General features: G+C 45.0%; 1 protein-coding gene across 1 annotated transcript in view; it reads left to right on the top strand.

The window, feature by feature from the left end:
- LOC144950066 (sodium/potassium/calcium exchanger 2-like) overlaps window positions 1-18,517 on the top strand; it is a 77,501-nt gene extending 58,984 nt beyond the window's left edge. Inside the window, 6 exon segments of the mRNA XM_078880070.1 lie at window positions 1,292-1,369; window positions 5,270-5,388; window positions 8,934-9,110; window positions 10,166-10,255; window positions 12,258-12,424; window positions 16,084-18,517. Of these exon segments, the coding sequence (XP_078736196.1) occupies window positions 1,292-1,369; window positions 5,270-5,388; window positions 8,934-9,110; window positions 10,166-10,255; window positions 12,258-12,424; window positions 16,084-16,333 (881 nt within the window). The 3' untranslated portion in view covers window positions 16,334-18,517.
- Window positions 18,518-19,086: the final 569 nt, after the last annotated feature.

Raw genomic sequence — 19,086 nt, 5'->3', positions numbered from 1 at the left:
TTCTCAAGTTTTCTGTTTGGAATTCGGTGAACCGTGCGTACGAACGCCACGCAACATCCACGTGCTATTGGATGGCGCCTCCTCCTCCTCTTTCACTTTCTTGTAGTGATATTTTATATTTACTATACACGTATTTTTTTCAGTTTGCGAGAATCAGTTTCTTAATTCAGATTAAACTTATAAAATACTTGTTTTTGAAAGTATTATTAAAACATTTAGTTGTTTTGTTAATAACTTTATAATTTTATGTATATGGTATTAATTACGTCTCAATGTAATGTAACGTTAATAAGTGCTATTTTATTATTCACAGTATGCCGAACAACCTCTATAACGGGAGAGGCGCACCTTCAATTAGTTTGCCTTTGAGAGGTCTCACTGTATAAAGGTTCTTGATTCATCCCAAATGTCTTCTTGGTTCTTTCGGTAAAGTCACGTAGAAGGAAAATTATAAAATAATAAAAGGGAGGGAGTAAGGTTAGAATTAATAATTATTATTATTAATTCTAACCTTACTCCCTCCCTTTGATACTGCTAATCCTGCATAATGCATGGGCATAATGACTTTAAACCCCTCGCCAAACCTCCTACGCATTTCACAAGTAGTACTAATCGCATATCTGCATTTCCCATAAATATGATAAATTCCTATTGATATGCAAATTATTTTGTCAAGACGCTCTTCGCCCCTCCATCCCAGCATAAATAGTCTCTCCAAGCCTGGGGCGTGCCATTCAGACTCTGTCTTCTCGACAGAACTGTTCTCCACCTGAAGACGGCTGCTTGCGTTGTGGCTGAAACGTCGTGAGAATGATTTTATGATGTTTTATTTATTTTATTTTATTATTTTCCTTCTACGTGACTTTACCGAAAGAACCAAGAAGATGAATCCCTGCAGTCACGAAAGCTTTAAATCTAAATTCATCCCAAATGCTCATGGCTGTGGCCGAGGGTTGGCGTTGGTAGAACACTCAACTCATAAGCAGACAGCTGCGAGATCAATTTCCGGTCATAGGTTTGACGAAACTCATCAACTCACTGAGGTTGATTCAAATCATATTTTTTTGTGTAACGTCAACAGTTGTTATCCGTTTAGGAGATGGCCTCTGCCATGAGATTACAAAAGTTTAATCACTAGCTCAGGGCTGCTCATTTGTTAACAGATATTTGTTGATTTTCCTTTTTTGAAACAATGCTAATATAACATGTGAAAATGTTACTTTGTATTGCTTGCCTCATGACCTCACTAATAGTGTTGTGTTCTTGTTGCTGCTGCTGCTGCGTGGAACAGGGAGGTTCAGAGAAAAGGCAAGCATCCTGCACAAGGCGGCCAAGAAGAAGTTACAGTCTGGACAGGACGAACTGAAAGGTCAGCGCTGCTACCGCTGCAACTCTGCCCCTTGATCCCCAACTCATCCGTGCTCCGACACAGCCCCGGCCTCTACTCCCAAACCCACGTTCACATTTGAGGATCAATCAAATCCTCACAGTCATTTGCATTTATACCACACAATTCACAGTGAAAGGGAGTACACGTTTCAGGTATGGATTTTATTCACGTTCCTCACACCAAAGACAAAGATCCCCCCTATTGCCTTAACAGACTGTTGGGGCAAGTGCTGTTAGCGAGCACATATGAAGGCGGGCACGGCACACGAGGGGGTGGGTGGCCAGCACCACACTCGGCCACCTTTCTCTGCCCGGTGGCAATGTTTACACATCATACCAGGTACTCGTTTGAGGCTAAGTAGACCTAGGGGAGGCCCAGGACAGGTTCAGATAATTGCTATCATTGATTGTGGCCGTGAGTGGGAATCGAACTCGGGTCTCCGGGTTCGTAGCGCAGTGCGCTAACCGCTACACCACTGCTCCCCACGTACACCACAACGCACACCCCTCATATGCCTTCTCTCTCTCTCTCCCTGAACTTTCTCGAACCTTCCAGATGTTCCTCCAAGCCCCTCATTCTTCTTTTCCCTCCAAATATCCCCCCTTCAGGTCTCCTCCAACCCCCTGCCTGCTTCTCCTAGGCTCAATTACTGCCACCTTTGTTTATTTATGAATCCTGAGTGTGGTCCCGTAGCCCCACATAACCTCAGCGTGTCCCGACACGATCTTTACACTAGTATGGTTAATAAAAAGCACTTTTTCAGAAAATTCCATGGACAGGCAGACCTCGCTGGATGCGGGGGTTACGTTCCTGGAAAATGCCGTGTAGGGCAAAACCGCATTCGACAAATACAGTAATCGACATTATTTGGAAAAATAGGGTTGCATTCCTGGGTCCAAAATTATCACCGCCTCCCTCTTTCTTTAACTAATTCTACATGATTTCCACCCTTGTTTTTGCACTAAAGGATGTGGAACCACTCTCCATTTCTTGTGTGTGTGTACACTGTTTGTTTTTCAATTTCCCCTCAACACAAAACCCCTGTCTCCATTGTTCGTCCTCCACCGCGGCACTCATGCCCAACGCTCACCCCTGACACGGAATTGCCAGCCCAATGCTCGCCCCTAACACTTGTCACTTGAACATTAATCATTCGCCATCTAGGCTTCCGTATGACTGACGTCCTCAACAACTGGACGGCTAGATGGATGCATCAATGTTTGAACGTTTACGTTGTGCGTGTTGAATGTGTTACATTATTCCACAAAAAACACACACAAAAACATACGTGGGAAATAAAATGATGTCACTCTCACGGCACTACTTTCCAACGCGGAGATGAGAATCTTAGCAACGTCAAACAGCGTCGAGCTGAAACATCATCCCCGTGTTCTGGAAAACAGGCCTCATTAGGTGCACCATGCAGATCCAAAACAGGCATTCGATGAAGCCGAGTTGGACAAGGTTTTTCTGAAGATAAAAATGCACGAATACAAAACTAAAATAACAACTACAGTCATTCAACCACTCGGTAGAGACGCATTCATTTTTTTTACTTGTAACACGCATAAATTATGTCACCACGGCACCTGTACCAGGCTGTGTGTACTGTAATTTGAGGCCCCATGAAGTGTCGAAAGCTCAATAGCAGGAGGTTACTGGTCAAGCCCAGGTGTTGTGAGTTGACCAAAGGAAGGAACTTGTAGATGCACCACGAAATGCAGATTACTTCACTGACAAAAATCTACGTATGATCTCTTTTTCATTATTTGTGACAAGATATATCAAATTTAACTGAAAGAAATTGGACAAAAGGTACGTGTGTTTTTGATATGAAGCAAGCCACCAAAAGGCATGCTAATATTGTAACATATAATTGATTCCATAATTCTAGCTCTATTTTTTTAATGTCACACAAACTAAATGTGTAGGCATAACTGGCAAAAGATGCGAGTTTATCTGATCTGAATATACACAAAAAATCGACGACTGTTCTCTACCCCCCCCCCCCCCCCCAGATTAAACAAAAACTTTATATCTGCCTATGCGCTTTCCATACCAAAGTAATAAACTAACTCTGGAGTAGTTTTGACCTTTTAGGTCTCATTAGGAGAACGAATTGGGCTTGTTAAACAAATACTGGTGGGTTGCCGGATTTCATTGGCAAGACCACTCCATGAAATACCAAAGGGCCCTGGTCAATGCCGAAAGCAACAATGTACGAAGCACATATACTACCAGACTAAGGATTGTCCTATTTTGCTGTGGCAATATAGAATTGGGGATTAATTGTTTATTTAATTGCTCACAATGCCTCGAAATCAATGCAGAATACATATTTATTGAATGGTCTGGTTTAAGGCATCAGCCCTGTTACATATGTAGGTGTCAGTTCGATGTGCATCGAAATCGTGATGTTCACACGTCAGGATTAGGGTACACTTCTTCCAACATTGGTTTAATTTGCTCAAATTTGTTGTTTGAATGAAATAAAGCAAACCGATAAATTTTTAATCAGACAAATGTTGTACAAAATCTAGTCTGCTATAACAAATTGAGATTGAATTTTAAAAATCCTATTTGATGTTTCATAAACTACTTAACTAAGTAAAGATTTGCAAACCAGTATTAACGAATTAAAATAATAATAATACGGGGATTTGTTGTGAAACTGATATTAGGTGTGCTATTGAATATGCATGGGAAAATAGCAAACCTTTTGGCTGACTGGGTGAGTCATTGCATTACGTGGGCAATGTTATAAGGGTGGAACATTCATTGTTAAAGAGTAATTGGAGTTTAATTTGCCCACCGCTGTAATGAAAGAGAATGCAATTAGAATGTATGTCACACCTATATGCGACCACATCTCAAAACGTGGCACAGACGCACTGGGCATGTTGATATTGGGAAGTGTGTTGCAGGCTGTGCCACAATGACCACAGTCTGGAACTCATATCCCAGACACTCCGAGCCCGTGGCAGTGCAGGGCCCTCATGGTATGGACGGTTTTATTGGAATAATTATCAATACAAACCATAACCAAACCGTGAAACCTCTAACTTCACAAGACTTATGAATCAGGCTCATTCCCCAAGCAGGCCAGTTGGAGGGGTTGATTAAACTTAACTAAACTATTAAACTGTTTTTTTTTTTTGCCAGGTAAGGCCCACCGAGCTATAGAGATTATTTTTAGAAGCGACCGGACCACAAAATTATAGTTTAACAAAGTGGCTTATTGCGTGGAAATACATAGCAGCCAAATACTCTAAAAGCACATTGATTCTAAATGTGGAGGTGGAAAACTGGAGGTCTCGGAGAAAAAATCAACACCATCACGGGGAGCGAGACACCGCAAACTCCAAATACGCAGGCGTCATCGTCAGGATCGAACCCACGGCCTCTTGTACAACTCCGATTCGCGCAGTGCAAAAGAAGTTCAACATACCCATAATAGAGTTTTTTATTTAGGTTAGATCACGTAACAATAAAAACCCACCAACACCCGGCACAGCCAATTAGTACGGTTTGCCAAGTGAACAAAACATGCCAATTAGTGACCAGTTCAGCACACCGGTGTATTGGTCCTCGAAAGCCTACGTGTTCAAAGTAAAGTTCAACATCCACACCTGCATACTCAACTCGTTCACTGCATGGCATGGCAGATTAGCGGCATGACTCGGGTTCTGCAGTGGAAACAGAACCTGGTGCCTCCTGGGCCACGCCGGGCAAGCTTGTCACGCCCCCCCTCCCACCCCCCACGTGTGAACTCAGTCGTATTGCGATGGACAAAGAGGCAAGAGGAGAGGCGCTTCTCTAATTCTGGCCCTTGCTGATGGTGGCCGTGGGGGGGGTGCTTTGCGTCTGGCTGCTGTGCAGGAGATGGGAGGCGACCTGCGAAGCAGGAGCAGCCGAATACTGTGAGCATCGCCGTACCGGTGGGGCCGCCCGGGCTGCAGAACGGCAACGCTCGCCACAACGAGGAGATCCAGCGAGACGTAGGCCCTCACCCACCCCCGCTACAGCGCGCTGAGACCTATGCCTAGGAGAGAGGGGAGAACATCTGCCCATTACGTGCCCCCCCCCCTCCCACATGCGATACAGATTACCTCTAAGCACTGGCATTGGGTATTTGTGGACAGAAAGCACCAATGGCAGTGCACGCTCATTCATTGTGAACCAGCGTAGCCAACAATGTTGACGTGTGATAATGTACCGCCTTTTTCAATCCCGTACTGTGTTAGTCGTGGAAGTTGACCGGCCATATATCACCACAGTGGTCATTGTGGGCAGGTGAAGAGGAGCCCAGGATCAGTTCAAATATAATACACCACTGGTGTTCACCGTCGCCAAGAATCGAACTTGGGTGTGTGGGTTCATAGCACATGCATTAACCACTCCGCCAACACCCCCCCCCCACAAACTTAGCCAAGGAGGCAGCCAATAGGCATGAACACAGGGAGACCGATTTGCAAAATGTCTTTCGAGGCTTCGCTGTTGCAAAGAACCACCTTATTGTTTATAATAACTGTTATTTTAGATAAATAGCGCAAAGCCTCCTTGCAGGGAGAGATTCGGTGTCACACATAGCAATATTGAGGCCTTGCATAATCCCACCCATAAGCGCAGACTTCAGAGACACTGCTTTTGTTCACTTTGGTCATGGGACATTGGGCAAATAGACTTTTCCTACCCACAGTTACGAAACTTTTTGGGCATATTTACCCGACATTAAATCGAGCGAACACCAGTGACCTACAGAATATTCATATTTTACAATGCTTGGTAAAAAATCATCACATTTCACAGCATCAGGCTGTCTGTCTGATGCCCAGGCTTTCATGGGTACAACAAAACATCTCATTTCATTGCTGCTATTGTAAAATGTCACGCATATTACTGTGAAACATTTCCCCTTGTTCCCAACAGCGGCTAGATGTAATTTTCACAAAACTTTTGACGATCGAAATTGTTGTTTTTATGCTTCACCTGCTGACAAACATTTTTTACGACCAAACTTTAAGCGTAAAGTCACGTAGATAGGTTCTCCTGCTGTGTTTGTCTCACCTGATGACGGTTGCTTGTGTTGCGATCGAAACTTTGTGATCTATACATTTTCTACCCCACGTGACTTTACCGAAAGAACCAAAGAGTATGGATTCCTGCAGTCACGAAAGCTTCTAATCAAGATTAAAGCCACGTTGATGTTCATATGCCTGTGGGTTGTTTATATTGCTCCGTCGAGTTAAGTCACTTAAGTATATTGGGATATTTCGTTTATCTTATCCATTGACTGATCGTTGCATCGTGTATATTATACATAGCTGGGATTAAACGAAACTTTGTATACGCCACATTAACTAACGTGCGCAGTTTACTTTACAAATATAAACAGTGATATGTAAAATATGAATAGGTTTTACCCTTTCTGGCAATTAAACAGGATGTGTTAAGATGTTCAAACACCAAAGAGACGATACCTTTTGCAAGTATTAACCACACATACTTGTCGAGAACATATTAACAAACATGCTCTGATAATAAAATATGCATTGTCTTTAAAACTCATTAGCCTACACCAGAGACAGCCTTCTTCATGGCCTAGTCTCACCAGTGTCAGACCAGAGAACGCCAAACAGCGAACAGCACAAAGACAATGCCACTCGTATCAGAGCGTTTATAGCTCATGCTGAGCAGCTCTACCATGGGACCTTTTTGCCAGTATCAAAGTATGAAAAATAACACAATCGGCTTTTACCCTTTCTGGAAATGAAACGGCAGGTGTTAAGATGTTCAAACACCAAATAGACATCTGTTTTTCCATACTTTGATACTGGCAAAAAGGTTCCATGATAAAAACAGTGACGCTTAAGATGTTTTGAGATTGTTATTTTTATACATCTATAATTACATCTTAAACGTTGTTCAGAAAGTTTGCTTAACAAAAATGCCAACCTCGATGAAGGGAAACAAATTTTTCGATTTAAAGCTTTCGTGACTGCAGGGATTCATCTTCTTGGTTCTTTCGGTAAAGTCACGTGGAAGGGAAATAATAAAATAATAAAAATAAAACTATAAAATACAATTCTCACGACGTTTCGGCCACAACGCAAGCAGCCGTTCTCAGGTGAAGAACAGGTCTGTCGATAAGACAGACTCTGAAGAACAGGTCTGTCGATAAGATAGAGTCTGTCTTATCGACAGACCTGAGGACGGCTGCTTGCGTTGTGGCTGAAACGTCGTGAGAATTGTATTTTATTAAGTAATATTTTCATTATTTTATTATTTCCCTTCTACGTGACTTTACCGAAAGAACCAAGAAGATGAAGGGAAACAAGTTGAAAACAGCAGAATTGTGTAAATGTGTTTGCATACATTACCCCCCTCCCCCAGCCTTCGCATCTGTTTGGCTCACAAGTGACGAGATCACATTTATCCCGCTATTTATGTGGCTAGATAAGACAACTAACGGTGTACAACATTGATAATTATGGAATAACAGCCGAGATAACACACAGTCAGAGGGATAATGAAAGTGGAGATGGTGTAATGATGTCAGGGCTCATGTGGGAGTAACATACATTTCAGCTGCACAGTACCAGGGTAAATGGCATTGCTTGTCAAGAGATTTCCGCTCAGACACGTACAATGCACGATTGATAACGTTTATGGACAGGAAAACTGATGAACGCCAGTGTAGGCTGCAGCAGGCCAGGCGATTTTTCAAGTGTATAGTATTTAATTGGAAAAGGATGAGAGGACGTATCAGGCAACATGCCTGATATCATTACAATTGCAGGGGTGGACTTATGGAGTGACTGGCCCCACCGTGTGAACGTGGCACTCCACCACTGCTTCAGGGCTGGCAACAGAGATGAGCAATGTCCCACGCTCATCTGAGCAGGGAGTCATCATGGCTTCACTTTAATTTGACCCATTTGACCTACGTAGTTCATTGCTTTTGACATCCTGAAAACTAGCACCCATTGTGTCGTCCTCAAAAGGGACGATGGGTCATGTCGGATTCAAAATGTCCAGGGTCTCTTCTGAAAAAGAGCCATATAGCTCAGTGGGCCTTACCATGGTTAAAAAAAAAATTAGTTTTTAGTTCTTTAGTATAACTGACAAGCTCTTGATCATGCGTTAAACACTCCCGCCAAAATTTCGATGTAAAGCTTTCGTGACTGCAGGGATTCATCTTCTTGGTTCTTTCGGTAAAGTCACGTAGAAGGGAAATAATAAAATAATAAAAATAAAACATAATAAAATTTTATTACATGATTTTATATCTTTTTTATTATTCTTAATAATAGTATTCTTAATAATAAAAATAAAATATAATAAAATTTTATTACATGATTTTATATCTTTTTTATTATTCTTTTATGATTTCCCTTCTACGTGACTTTACCGAAAGAACCAAGAAGACTCCCGCCAAAGTTGCCACCGCCCGTCCCGATCTCTTTTGCGAGTCACGAAGCAGGTGTCGATATTTTAAAAAAATCTATGTGTATATAACAAATCAATGAATAACGACGCGCAGGCCGACACGACGGGAGCCGTCAGGGAGGCGGCGGCGCCGGCGGAGGAGGAGGAGGACGAGGACGAGCAGCCCCTCAGCCTGGCGTGGCCCAACAGCTGTCGCAAGAGGATCACCTTCCTCATCATCTTCCCAATCATATTCCCACTGTGGCTCACGCTGCCAGACGTCAGAAACCCCGTGAGTTTTTTTCGCACAGAGCGGCGGAGGCGGTGGTGGTGGTGGTGGTGGTGGGTGGGCAGGGGCACGGATTTCATGGCTTTGTCGGATAATTATGTAAGAGAAGGGACGGTGGTGGGTTGGGTATAATGGGAGAGAGGTAATGTGCTTCTTATTTATTTTTTTAGCTTTGTGAAGGGCACAGGTGCATTTGGATGGAGCCTTTCTTGGAACACTGCAGGGAACGCTTTTCTGGAAACGGATCAATGTTGTCACACGCTGTAGTCTGGCAGGGGATTCAGCATCATTGTGCTATTCATAAATATTGCATGAAGGGCAACGTGTCCTGGAAACAAATAATATGAGTGGAGCAGCTTTTTTGAGTGTGTTTTTTTAGACACATGCTGTATATGCAACAGTTCAATTCCACGCTTACATCTTTTTTCTTGTGGAACTAATAAAAATTGCAAGTAACTCATGTGTGGTATTGCCATTGGTTATATTTATGAAATATGCCGTAGGCAGTCACAAACTTTATAACCAAGATAGTTTTTTGTTTCTGATCGCAATTTATTCCAATTGTGCTCTCGGTGTTGAGTCGTGAGAAAAGGAATATATCTCACAGAGCCATACGCCCAGTTTGACAGATAATGACTGAAGAAGAGATTGTTCATGGGACTTCCCTGAAACGATCTTCCCAAGTGGCATTATAGATGTACACTATGGGGCTGTGCGCTCTCACACACACTCTGCTACGAGACTGCTTGTCGCGTGAACGTCAAACAGATACTTTTACTTCCCCCAAAGCTGGACTTCAGAGCCACAATTAAGTTAAAAAACAAATGTTATGATGAAAACAAAATGTGTGTGTCAAGTCATTGGTGACCAGGCTGAGACCAGCACTTTGCTACGAGAGCCCAGTTGAATCACAGGCAGCCGAAACCCGGATTCGAACCGAGATCTCAGCGATGCCAGCCCAGCGCTTTAATCCTTGAGCCGCCAGAGTTCGCCTTCTAAAACCGGAAACTGGTATCGTTTTTATATTGTTTTGTCAAACTGCTTTTGTGTTGTTGCAGTCAGCAAAGAAATTTTTTGTGGTGACCTTCTTCGGAGCCATCCTGTGGATTGCAGCGTTCTCCTACCTCATGGTGTGGTGGGCTCACCAGGTTCGTCCTCTGCTCTATTGACACACCCACATGTCCGGCATCCACTTTGTTCCATTGATTCACTTCGCAGTCGCTTAATTCGGTGAAAGAGATGCCGCATTTAAAGTGTGGAAAGTTGAGTAGCATGTTCAAATGAAACGCCCTAACAACAGTCCAGATGTTCATAAAAAAAATACCTGTAAATTACTCAATGGGAATTTGATGAAGCTATAATCTCCCCCCTACTGGGAGATTAATGCCCCAGGTCAGAACCCGGATATATGAGAATATCCTCGTCTCTCGAGTGAAAACTAAACCATTTTATTTACCAGGTAAGACCCACTGAGCTCTGAGCCCTTTTTCAGAGGCCACACATGATAGCTGATCGAAGTGGCTTATCATGACGTGGGAATTCATCGCAGCAGCCCAATACTCTAAACGCGTGATGTTGATTATAAATGCGGGGGGGGGGTCCAGCCGGAGGACACGTAAACTAATCATACTCGACCACTGTGAGAGAGAACCCGCAAACTCCAAATACAGGTAGTCCCCGACTTACGATGGAGATGCGTTACGACGACCCCCATCGTAAGTCGAAAATATCGTAAGTCGAAGACGGCCTAGCCTACCCAGGAGTCTTACAGAATGGTGATAATTTAGCAAAACAGAGCAATTTACAGTATCGTACTCTATAAACGATATACTGTATGCATTTATTAATTACAATACATGCTTTTTTCACTAAAATTGGGTTTTGAAACACAAAAAACACAGAAAAAAATACACGCGCTAACACCGTGACAACTTAACTCCGTCGACCGCTGGTGAGAGTGAGGCATCACACAAGGCGGGAGTTGCGTACATTCCGGCAGCGTCCCAACGTACAGTATCGTACCTCGTACGCTGCTGCGTTTGCCTGCCGCGCGAAATGTAAAATATTTAACAATTTTGTCATATCGCTATCGCCAACGTAAGATCGAAGTCGGACCATCATAAGTCGGGGACTACCTGTATACAATATAACATCTCACCACTGTGGCGCTCACCTAGTTGAAATAAATAAATAAATAAACCTGCATTTGAAGAAATAGGAATAACATAGATGGGGGAGGGGGGGGCATCATTGTGATGAAATAGACACACCAGTGCCAAGGGACACGTTAGTTAAAGCTGCGGATGAGAGCAGGCAGGCTGTCTGCTCTGTTGTTTCGGTAACTCGTGGACACCAGCTGAGTGGCAGGGAGCTTAACGCAGGCCTCGACAACGCTGGCAACACCGCGAAGCGGCTCTCAGCCACCACCTTGCCTGCCACCTTGCCTGCCATTTCATCATCGTTCTCCATTGTCTGGGATGATGCTTCCGTGGAGTAACGGCCAGCACGCCGGACTTGCGATCCAGAGGTTGCTGGTTTATTCTCCTGGCACCCCTCCGATTAGCACGGTTGGCTATATGTGGCGCGAGAGAAGTTCAACGTAGATATGATGGGGCAAGTTTCATAAATCCCCATGCCTCTAATCTAGTACGAATTGGTAAATCAAAGTGAGTCGATAAGCAGGTCACTTTTGGTGGAGTAAAGTGTGGGTACTCCCACCATTTTCAACATACACTTTTAAAATATAACATTTATTTTGAAACTCACATCTTTAGAAATGTTTTTTGTGTGTTTAGCTTCATGTCCTTCCTCCGCACCTTCTCCAGGGCTTCCCAAATATGCACAGACACACACACACACAGCGTGTAAAACCGCAGTTACAAATCAGTTGGTGAAGATGCTATGTGCATATCTACTTTCTATGATACAACTTCAGAGTTTACCAACATCGTCTCGCAAGCTGAGTGTTTGCCTAACGTTTCACAAATATCAAAGTAGACGTCAATACTCGTGCGTGTGGAGCATATCATTCAAATCTTATGCACTATTCATACATCGGTAAAATAGAGGACACCTCACCAAAATGTCCTCATTTCCTGGCAGTGAGATGCCGACTTACAGGATCCTCACATCTCCTCCTTTGACCCTCAGGTGGGAGAGACCATTGGCATCACGGAGGAGATCATGGGCCTCACCATCCTGGCAGCAGGAACCTCCATCCCTGACCTCATCACCAGCGTGATCGTCGCTCGCAAGGGACTGGGTGACATGGCCGTCTCCAGCTCCGTGGGCAGCAACATCTTCGACATCACCATTGGGTGGGCTTCAGCACGTGCACGCAAGACTCTAATCGATGTAGCCCTGCAATGGTGCTGTTTGTTGCTGGCCACTTGATACTTTGGGCCTCTGGGCCTGTGCTCAGCAAACTGTGTTTGAACGGAGTCACGAGATGAACATGTTTCCTTTGAGAACTTCACTCACCGCTCACACTCTCCCAACGCACACACCAGACATGCGACATACACACCACTCACCACTGATACTCACCACTCACCAAACACACACACCAGACACGCTACATACACACCACTCACCACAGATACTCACCACTTACCAAACACATACACACACCTCTGACACCACGCTCACCACTCACGACACGCCCCGTACACACACACCACCACACGAGGCTTAACGTCATTGATGCTCTTGTTGCTTTTCGTCGCGATTGATCACGTTGGTGACTCAGGTCAGTCTTGCAAATGAGGCTCATCCTGGTCTCCTTGAGTTCTCACTAAGTTAAACGAAATCCATTTGACGACGAGTGCATCAGCTGATGTTAAAGACACACATTCCAGAAGATGTCATTGAAGAACTGATTCTGAAGTTACTTCAAAAGATTGCTCATCAATGCTGGATGCCACCGTGGTGCGACGGTTGGGCGAAGTGAACTTGCAATCCAGAGGCCGCCGGTTTGATCTCCTGACGCTGTGGTTGAAACAAGGGGCAAGTTTCTTAAATCCCACCGCCTCTGTCCAGCCAGCGGTATCCATGTGTACACCATAATTAATAGAGCTGCAGGTAGAAATGTTGCGAGGAAAATTGTGGGTACTCCCACATTTTCCAAAACTTTCTTGCCAGCACGGAGGAGATTTCTCAAGCTCCCGCTCCTATTTTTTTTTTTACCAATTAAGGCCCACTGAGCTATGGAGCTGTTTTTCAGAAGCGACCTGGCCACAAATGATAGCCCAACGAAGTGGCTTATCACGTGGACATTTATAGCAGCCAAATATTCTAAATGCATGTTTCTAAAGGTGCAGCGGAACAATGGAGGACCCGGAGAAAAATCCACGTGACCATGGGAAGAACATGCCAACTCCAAATATACAGGCATAAGGGTCGGGATCGAACCCACAACCTCCTGTATACGAGGCGAGGTAGCTGGCATATCACAGCCGCCAGCAGTAACGTGAGCACAAAATTGCAAGGCTACACATTTGCCTGTCCATATTATATGCTCTGGGAGCGATTGTTCATCACATCGCAACGGAGTTAACATGTTGAGTGCCCAAAAATGAATTTAATGAAAAATCTAATTGAACTCAGTTGTTTTGTGTTGTCATTGGCGAGCAAGCTGAGGTCATAAACTCGCTACACTCAAGAATCTGGTTTAATTGCAGGTGGCTGTCGAGATTAAATTCAGGATCATAGAGATTCCATTTCAATTAACAATGTCACTTTGCAATAAACAAAACAATTAAACACTTTGTTTTATTATTGTTATAGAACAAAGTAATTTGAATGAGAAAGCCATGCACTAAGCAACGGAGCACGCAAAGCTACATAAATACAAATGATGTTGTAAATTAAGGAAAGCGGAAACCACATTTAAAAATAAATTAGTGACATTGAAAACAAAACACGGCTCAGTGCGTCAAAATAATCACGCAGATTGCACCCATTTGCAAAGGTTCAATTCTGCAGTGTCCACAGGTCGCCGCGTCTCAGCTGCTGAAAGCTCCAACGAAAACTCCTTTGCCCATCAGCCATCACGCATTGCACCTCGTAACCTAGGAGATTCGAGTTGTGCAACACAGCTTGAATTTGGGGGCATGCATTCTAATCAACCTTTTTGTCGCCAAGCGACAGTCATATTGACAGCGACCGGTAATGCATCAAGGAAAGAAATAATGTAAACCGGCTTAAATCAGCGTCTCTATTACTGGCCCGCAATGCTCCTCCTGGCAACCCTATAAACGCGAGATGATTTCGATTTCAACGTTGGGGTGTTCAACATTTTCATTCTCTTTCCAGGAATTAATTTCTGCAAAATGCCTGCATGTTTTCCAGTGTCCAACACTTTGTCTTCATCATTGGAAGCAGACTGCCTCCATGAATATTTTCTAATTGTCTTATATTGATATATCGCTGATTATTATGTCTTGCAATATATTGTATAATCACACTCGGTGGGTTATTTCATGAAAAGTTTGGGAATTGTTGCCAAGATGCATTTCCCTAGTTTTTTATTGCTTAAAGAAAAATGTCACAACCAAAGAGAAACGTCTCTTGTTTCTTCATGTATGTCTAGTGACTGACTTGGAGATGTAACTTCTTGGAGGCAATTCTTTAATTAAATAACGAGCACAGTTTGTACACTTTATACAATAAACACCCTACACTGTTACACACTCTGCTGTCTCTCGCTTAAACGCAACTCTACACTGGTTGCTAGCCTTCACACTACGCTGGCCGTCTGACACTGACGGTGCTGAACCGAGACAGCCAACTACGTCTAGCAGCGCAATGTCAGGTGACGACGACAGCGATGATGGTGACGATCTTCAGCAGCAACGACGACGACGCGGATCCCACTCCAAACGACAGCCCCGAGGTCCCCGCCCCGGGCTCCTCTTATACTGCCAGCGTGGCCTGGCTCCGCCCCCAAGGCCACGCCCCCCTTCTGGAACCTACCAGCGGGTTCCCATCTACGTGACTTTACGGAAATACCCAAAGGTTGATCCCGACCCTGACGCCTGTATATTGGGAGTTTGCATGTTCTCCCCATAGTTGCGTGGATTGTTTTCTCCATTTTTTCCCTCCGCATTTAGAATCAACATGCATTCAGGGTATTTGGCTGCTATACATTTCCACATAATTTAAGCCACTTCGTTGAACTATCGTTTGTGGCCAGGTCGCTTCTGAAAAAATGCCTATATAGCTCAGTGGGCCTTACCTGGTAAAAGAAAACCTAGTTTAAAGTTATTTTGTTTGTTTTTTACCTTGGGAATCCTCTGCCAACTCCACTGGCAAGGTGGGATCTCCATTAAACGGGCAGCTCCATGCTACCACGCTTGATACACTGTGGGAGTTGCTCCTGGGTAGTTTTACGACACCCGGTGAGAGAGTCATGTGTGATAGATATTTTTTTTGTAAAGGTTTATCCAGTTACATTAATCCAAAGAGAGACAGGTGACTAGATTATTATTATTTTTTCTTTTTTTACCATAAGTAAATATCAAACATTACTTTACCAACGATTGATATCATTTCGGTCATGTGTTAAAACGTCAATCAAACTGATTAATAAAACAAAAATAAGTAGGCTTAGGCAGGACACATCTGGAAGCAATAATTGGCGATGGTCAAGAATGCTGACGGAACGGCAGCCAGGAAATGGGGCGCGTCCAAGAGGATGTCCCACCGAGGAGACGGAGCGCTGCAATTATCTCTTGTGCAGGCGCTGGATGGATCGTTACATCTCAGGGTCATGCGAGGTGGCAACAGCTTGGAGAGGCCTTCGCTGAGTAGTGAATTGACCATGGCTGACGGACGATACAAATTTTAAAAAAGCACCAATTGGTTCTGTTCTTAGTCGCACTTTCATTTCGACGAGACATCGTCCACTGACGTGTTTCCCCTTGCCGCTCTCCTCTCTCTCTCCTCCCCTTCCGCGTTCCCAATGTCCTCCGTGCAGCCTGCCCTTTCCCTGGCTGCTCTTCGCCATGCTCCACTCGTTCGAACCGGTGAAGGTGAGCAGCAACGGGCTATTCTGCGCCATCGTGCTGCTCTTCCTCATGCTGCTCTTCGTCATCATCTCCATCGCTCTCTGCGGCTGGAAGATGAACAAGGCGCTGGGAGGCATCATGTTCTTGCTCTACTTGGTCTTCCTGGTGACGAGCGTGCTTCTGGAGGACCGCGTCATCGTCTGCCCGATCACCGTCTGATCGCGTGGCCCCACTTAGCCCTGGCCGTGCTAGAGTCAAGTCAACGCGTCATCCTCAAGCAATGCATTCCCTCGCTTCGTCGTTACGTTGCATGTCGTCGTCGTCGTCGTCGTTGTTGCCGTCGTCCCAAGTCTCATTGAAGCGCGATTCCACCGCGGCACACCACGGAGGTGCTTTGCGCGACACCCCGAGCCGCACGTTGACGTGCGTCTGGACCCTGTCACGTGGGAGCAGACGGGTGAACGGTGGGGAGATTCTTCCCCAAGAGCGGCGGTTCTCGAGAAGGACAAAGAGAGAGAGAGAGAGAGAGCGCGTTTGACACTCGTCCTGCGGATGAGCCGTCGTCATCCCTCGGTCAGTGGTGAAGAGGAAGGGGGAACGGAGCGGTCGTGACGGTCGACCATGCGACCGTCATCGACGCTGCACTTGACGTCCTTACAATAACCGACACTTGAAGCACCGTTGGCTACGTAGCCAAAGTGGGGAATTGCTTTGCACCACCTTCAATTGAGGCTTCAGATTGGTTTGTGGGGAGGGAGGGGGGTGTATACTGGAATGTGTTTTTCTTTTCTCTCAACGTTAAACCTCAAACCGCTTGGTAGTCCTGTAGCAACGAATGGAGCAAAAGATAACTGATACGGGACATCTAACCGCATTGCCGTGCAGTTTCGAACGCGTCATCGTTAATGGGGTCTATCGGTTTGACGGGGGTTTTGACGATTAGAAGCGTCCAAGGTGAGTCGTGGTCCTGGCTGTAAAGCGGCGCTGCGTCGTGCTCGCGTTCGTGTGTGAACATTAAACGGGCTTGACGAACGACCCTTCACATACAGAGACGCTTTCTACGAAGTTAGAGGAAAGGATGGCCCTCGGAATGGAATTTTCCAAGGGCTCTGCTAAATTATCGTCTCGCAGATGCGGACATGCGTCAACGCTATCTGCGTGTTAGGCTCCAACAATGTGATTTGATCAGATATGAATTGGGGACAATGTTTGATTGTGCACGAAGCCATTACTCTTTCTTGTTTCTTTACCAACATGTTTCGTGATGTACTGCAACTTCCGGAGACATATGCACTCTTATGTAGGAATGTTTGTTTTGATGTAGCTGTAGAAAGCCCAAACAGTGGCCTGTAGATCACAAATGATCATCTGTGCAGGCCCCATGTGAGCATGCGTTAGCTTTATTGAGATGACACTTGAGACAGACGGGAAATAGTAACACATTTGGAATTGACGCATCGCCCGAATTGTAGGGTCAACGCTATCCTCAAGTCAGAGACGAATGCAACCAGGCACAGAGTCGAGGAACGGTCAGAAAAAGCAATGCAATAAAGTGTTGAAAACTGTGTTTTTTTTATTTGCTTAAACCACCAATATACAAGAGGGTTTGCCAGTCAAGAAAGCTTAAACGTGTATGTTGATCAAGAATCGGGAGGAACGCCTGACCACTTGTTTCTCCAGCGCTCACATTCTCCGGAGACGACACACCAGGAGAATGCTGATGCTTCGATTACATGACAGTGAAAAGTCCCGGACGAAGCGGGCACGTTTAGTTGGCTCTGCTTAAAATACACCTGCCTATGTAGTGGTAACGTACGTAGGATTCTCATTGCTTCCATTGAAGAAGTATCACTGCAGCGGAGAGGGGATATACTTCCCAAGTTAAGGCTTTGTGTTGCATTTAGCGATGTAGTGGCCCATGTGCAAAGCACCCACCTGGAACTGCCACGGTAAAGTCCTCGCTTAATGTGGTAGATGCGTTCCGGAAAAGTGAACGAATACATTGTAAGATCGTAACTCGTTATACTCAAAATGCTGGCACACAAATGAACCACTACACTTTGCTGATCTCGTCAAGGAGTATAAATCATCACGCGAACTCCCGTCATCCTCGCAGCGGCTTTTGGCTACCCATTGAACAAAGACGGCTACTTCATCGCACTTTCAGATGCACGTCTGCGGCCGTCTGGAACGCTCTTCCTTCTGATAATAGGAAGCCACCGGAGCTATGCACTTTAAAATCTAGATTGAAAACTCATTTCTTGAGAACTGCTTGTTTGTTTAGTTTGTTGTACTTCCCCCGCACCTCCGATAAGCACGGTTGGCTACGTAGGGTGCAAAACAACTTCAACATTCAAGCATTCAGCGAATACAATTTCCCCATGAATAACGTAACGGTAAAACTTGGCGAGATACGATGGACGCACGCGCATTGAGATGGCGGAACAAAGAACTGAGGCTACGCCAACACGCTACTGTCTCATTGTGCACAAAGTCTCGTACCGCTCAGCCGCGCAGCTCGAGAAAGCAGTTTCTTGTCGACCGCTCAGAAACCGCGTTCCGCGCTGCGCGAAAAGTGTTCCCTCGTGGAAGAACCGCGTTTTTAGCGAAAGCGCCTTTAGTGTAACACCACGCGTTAAGCGAGGACTGGGCGTGAAGAAAGCGTGCACGAGAACGGTGAGCCCTGGATACGGCCAGGGTTCAATACGTGGAGGGGACGATGGAATTGCTCAATCGTAAAGCAGCACACCTGGATTGCAAAGAGCTGACAAGTGCTGTCCTAAGACCCTCATTCTTTCAGATGAAACAAAAAAAAATATCCCGCAAACGTGATGGCACATGTGCACACTCGAGTGAAGTTAGTTTAAGCATTCTTCAACATGGCCGCTGCCGACATCTGAACTGCTTTGAGGCAACGGGTTTTAAATGACATTGACGAGAGAGACATCGGTGTTGCTTCATCTGCACGGAAG

This window comes from Lampetra fluviatilis, chromosome 3 (genome assembly GCF_964198595.1).
Source record: "Lampetra fluviatilis chromosome 3, kcLamFluv1.1, whole genome shotgun sequence".
Lineage (NCBI taxonomy): Eukaryota > Metazoa > Chordata > Hyperoartia > Petromyzontiformes > Petromyzontidae > Lampetra > Lampetra fluviatilis.
The sequence above is the reverse complement of the archived record's forward strand: the minus strand, read 5'-3'. Positions and strand labels throughout refer to the sequence as shown.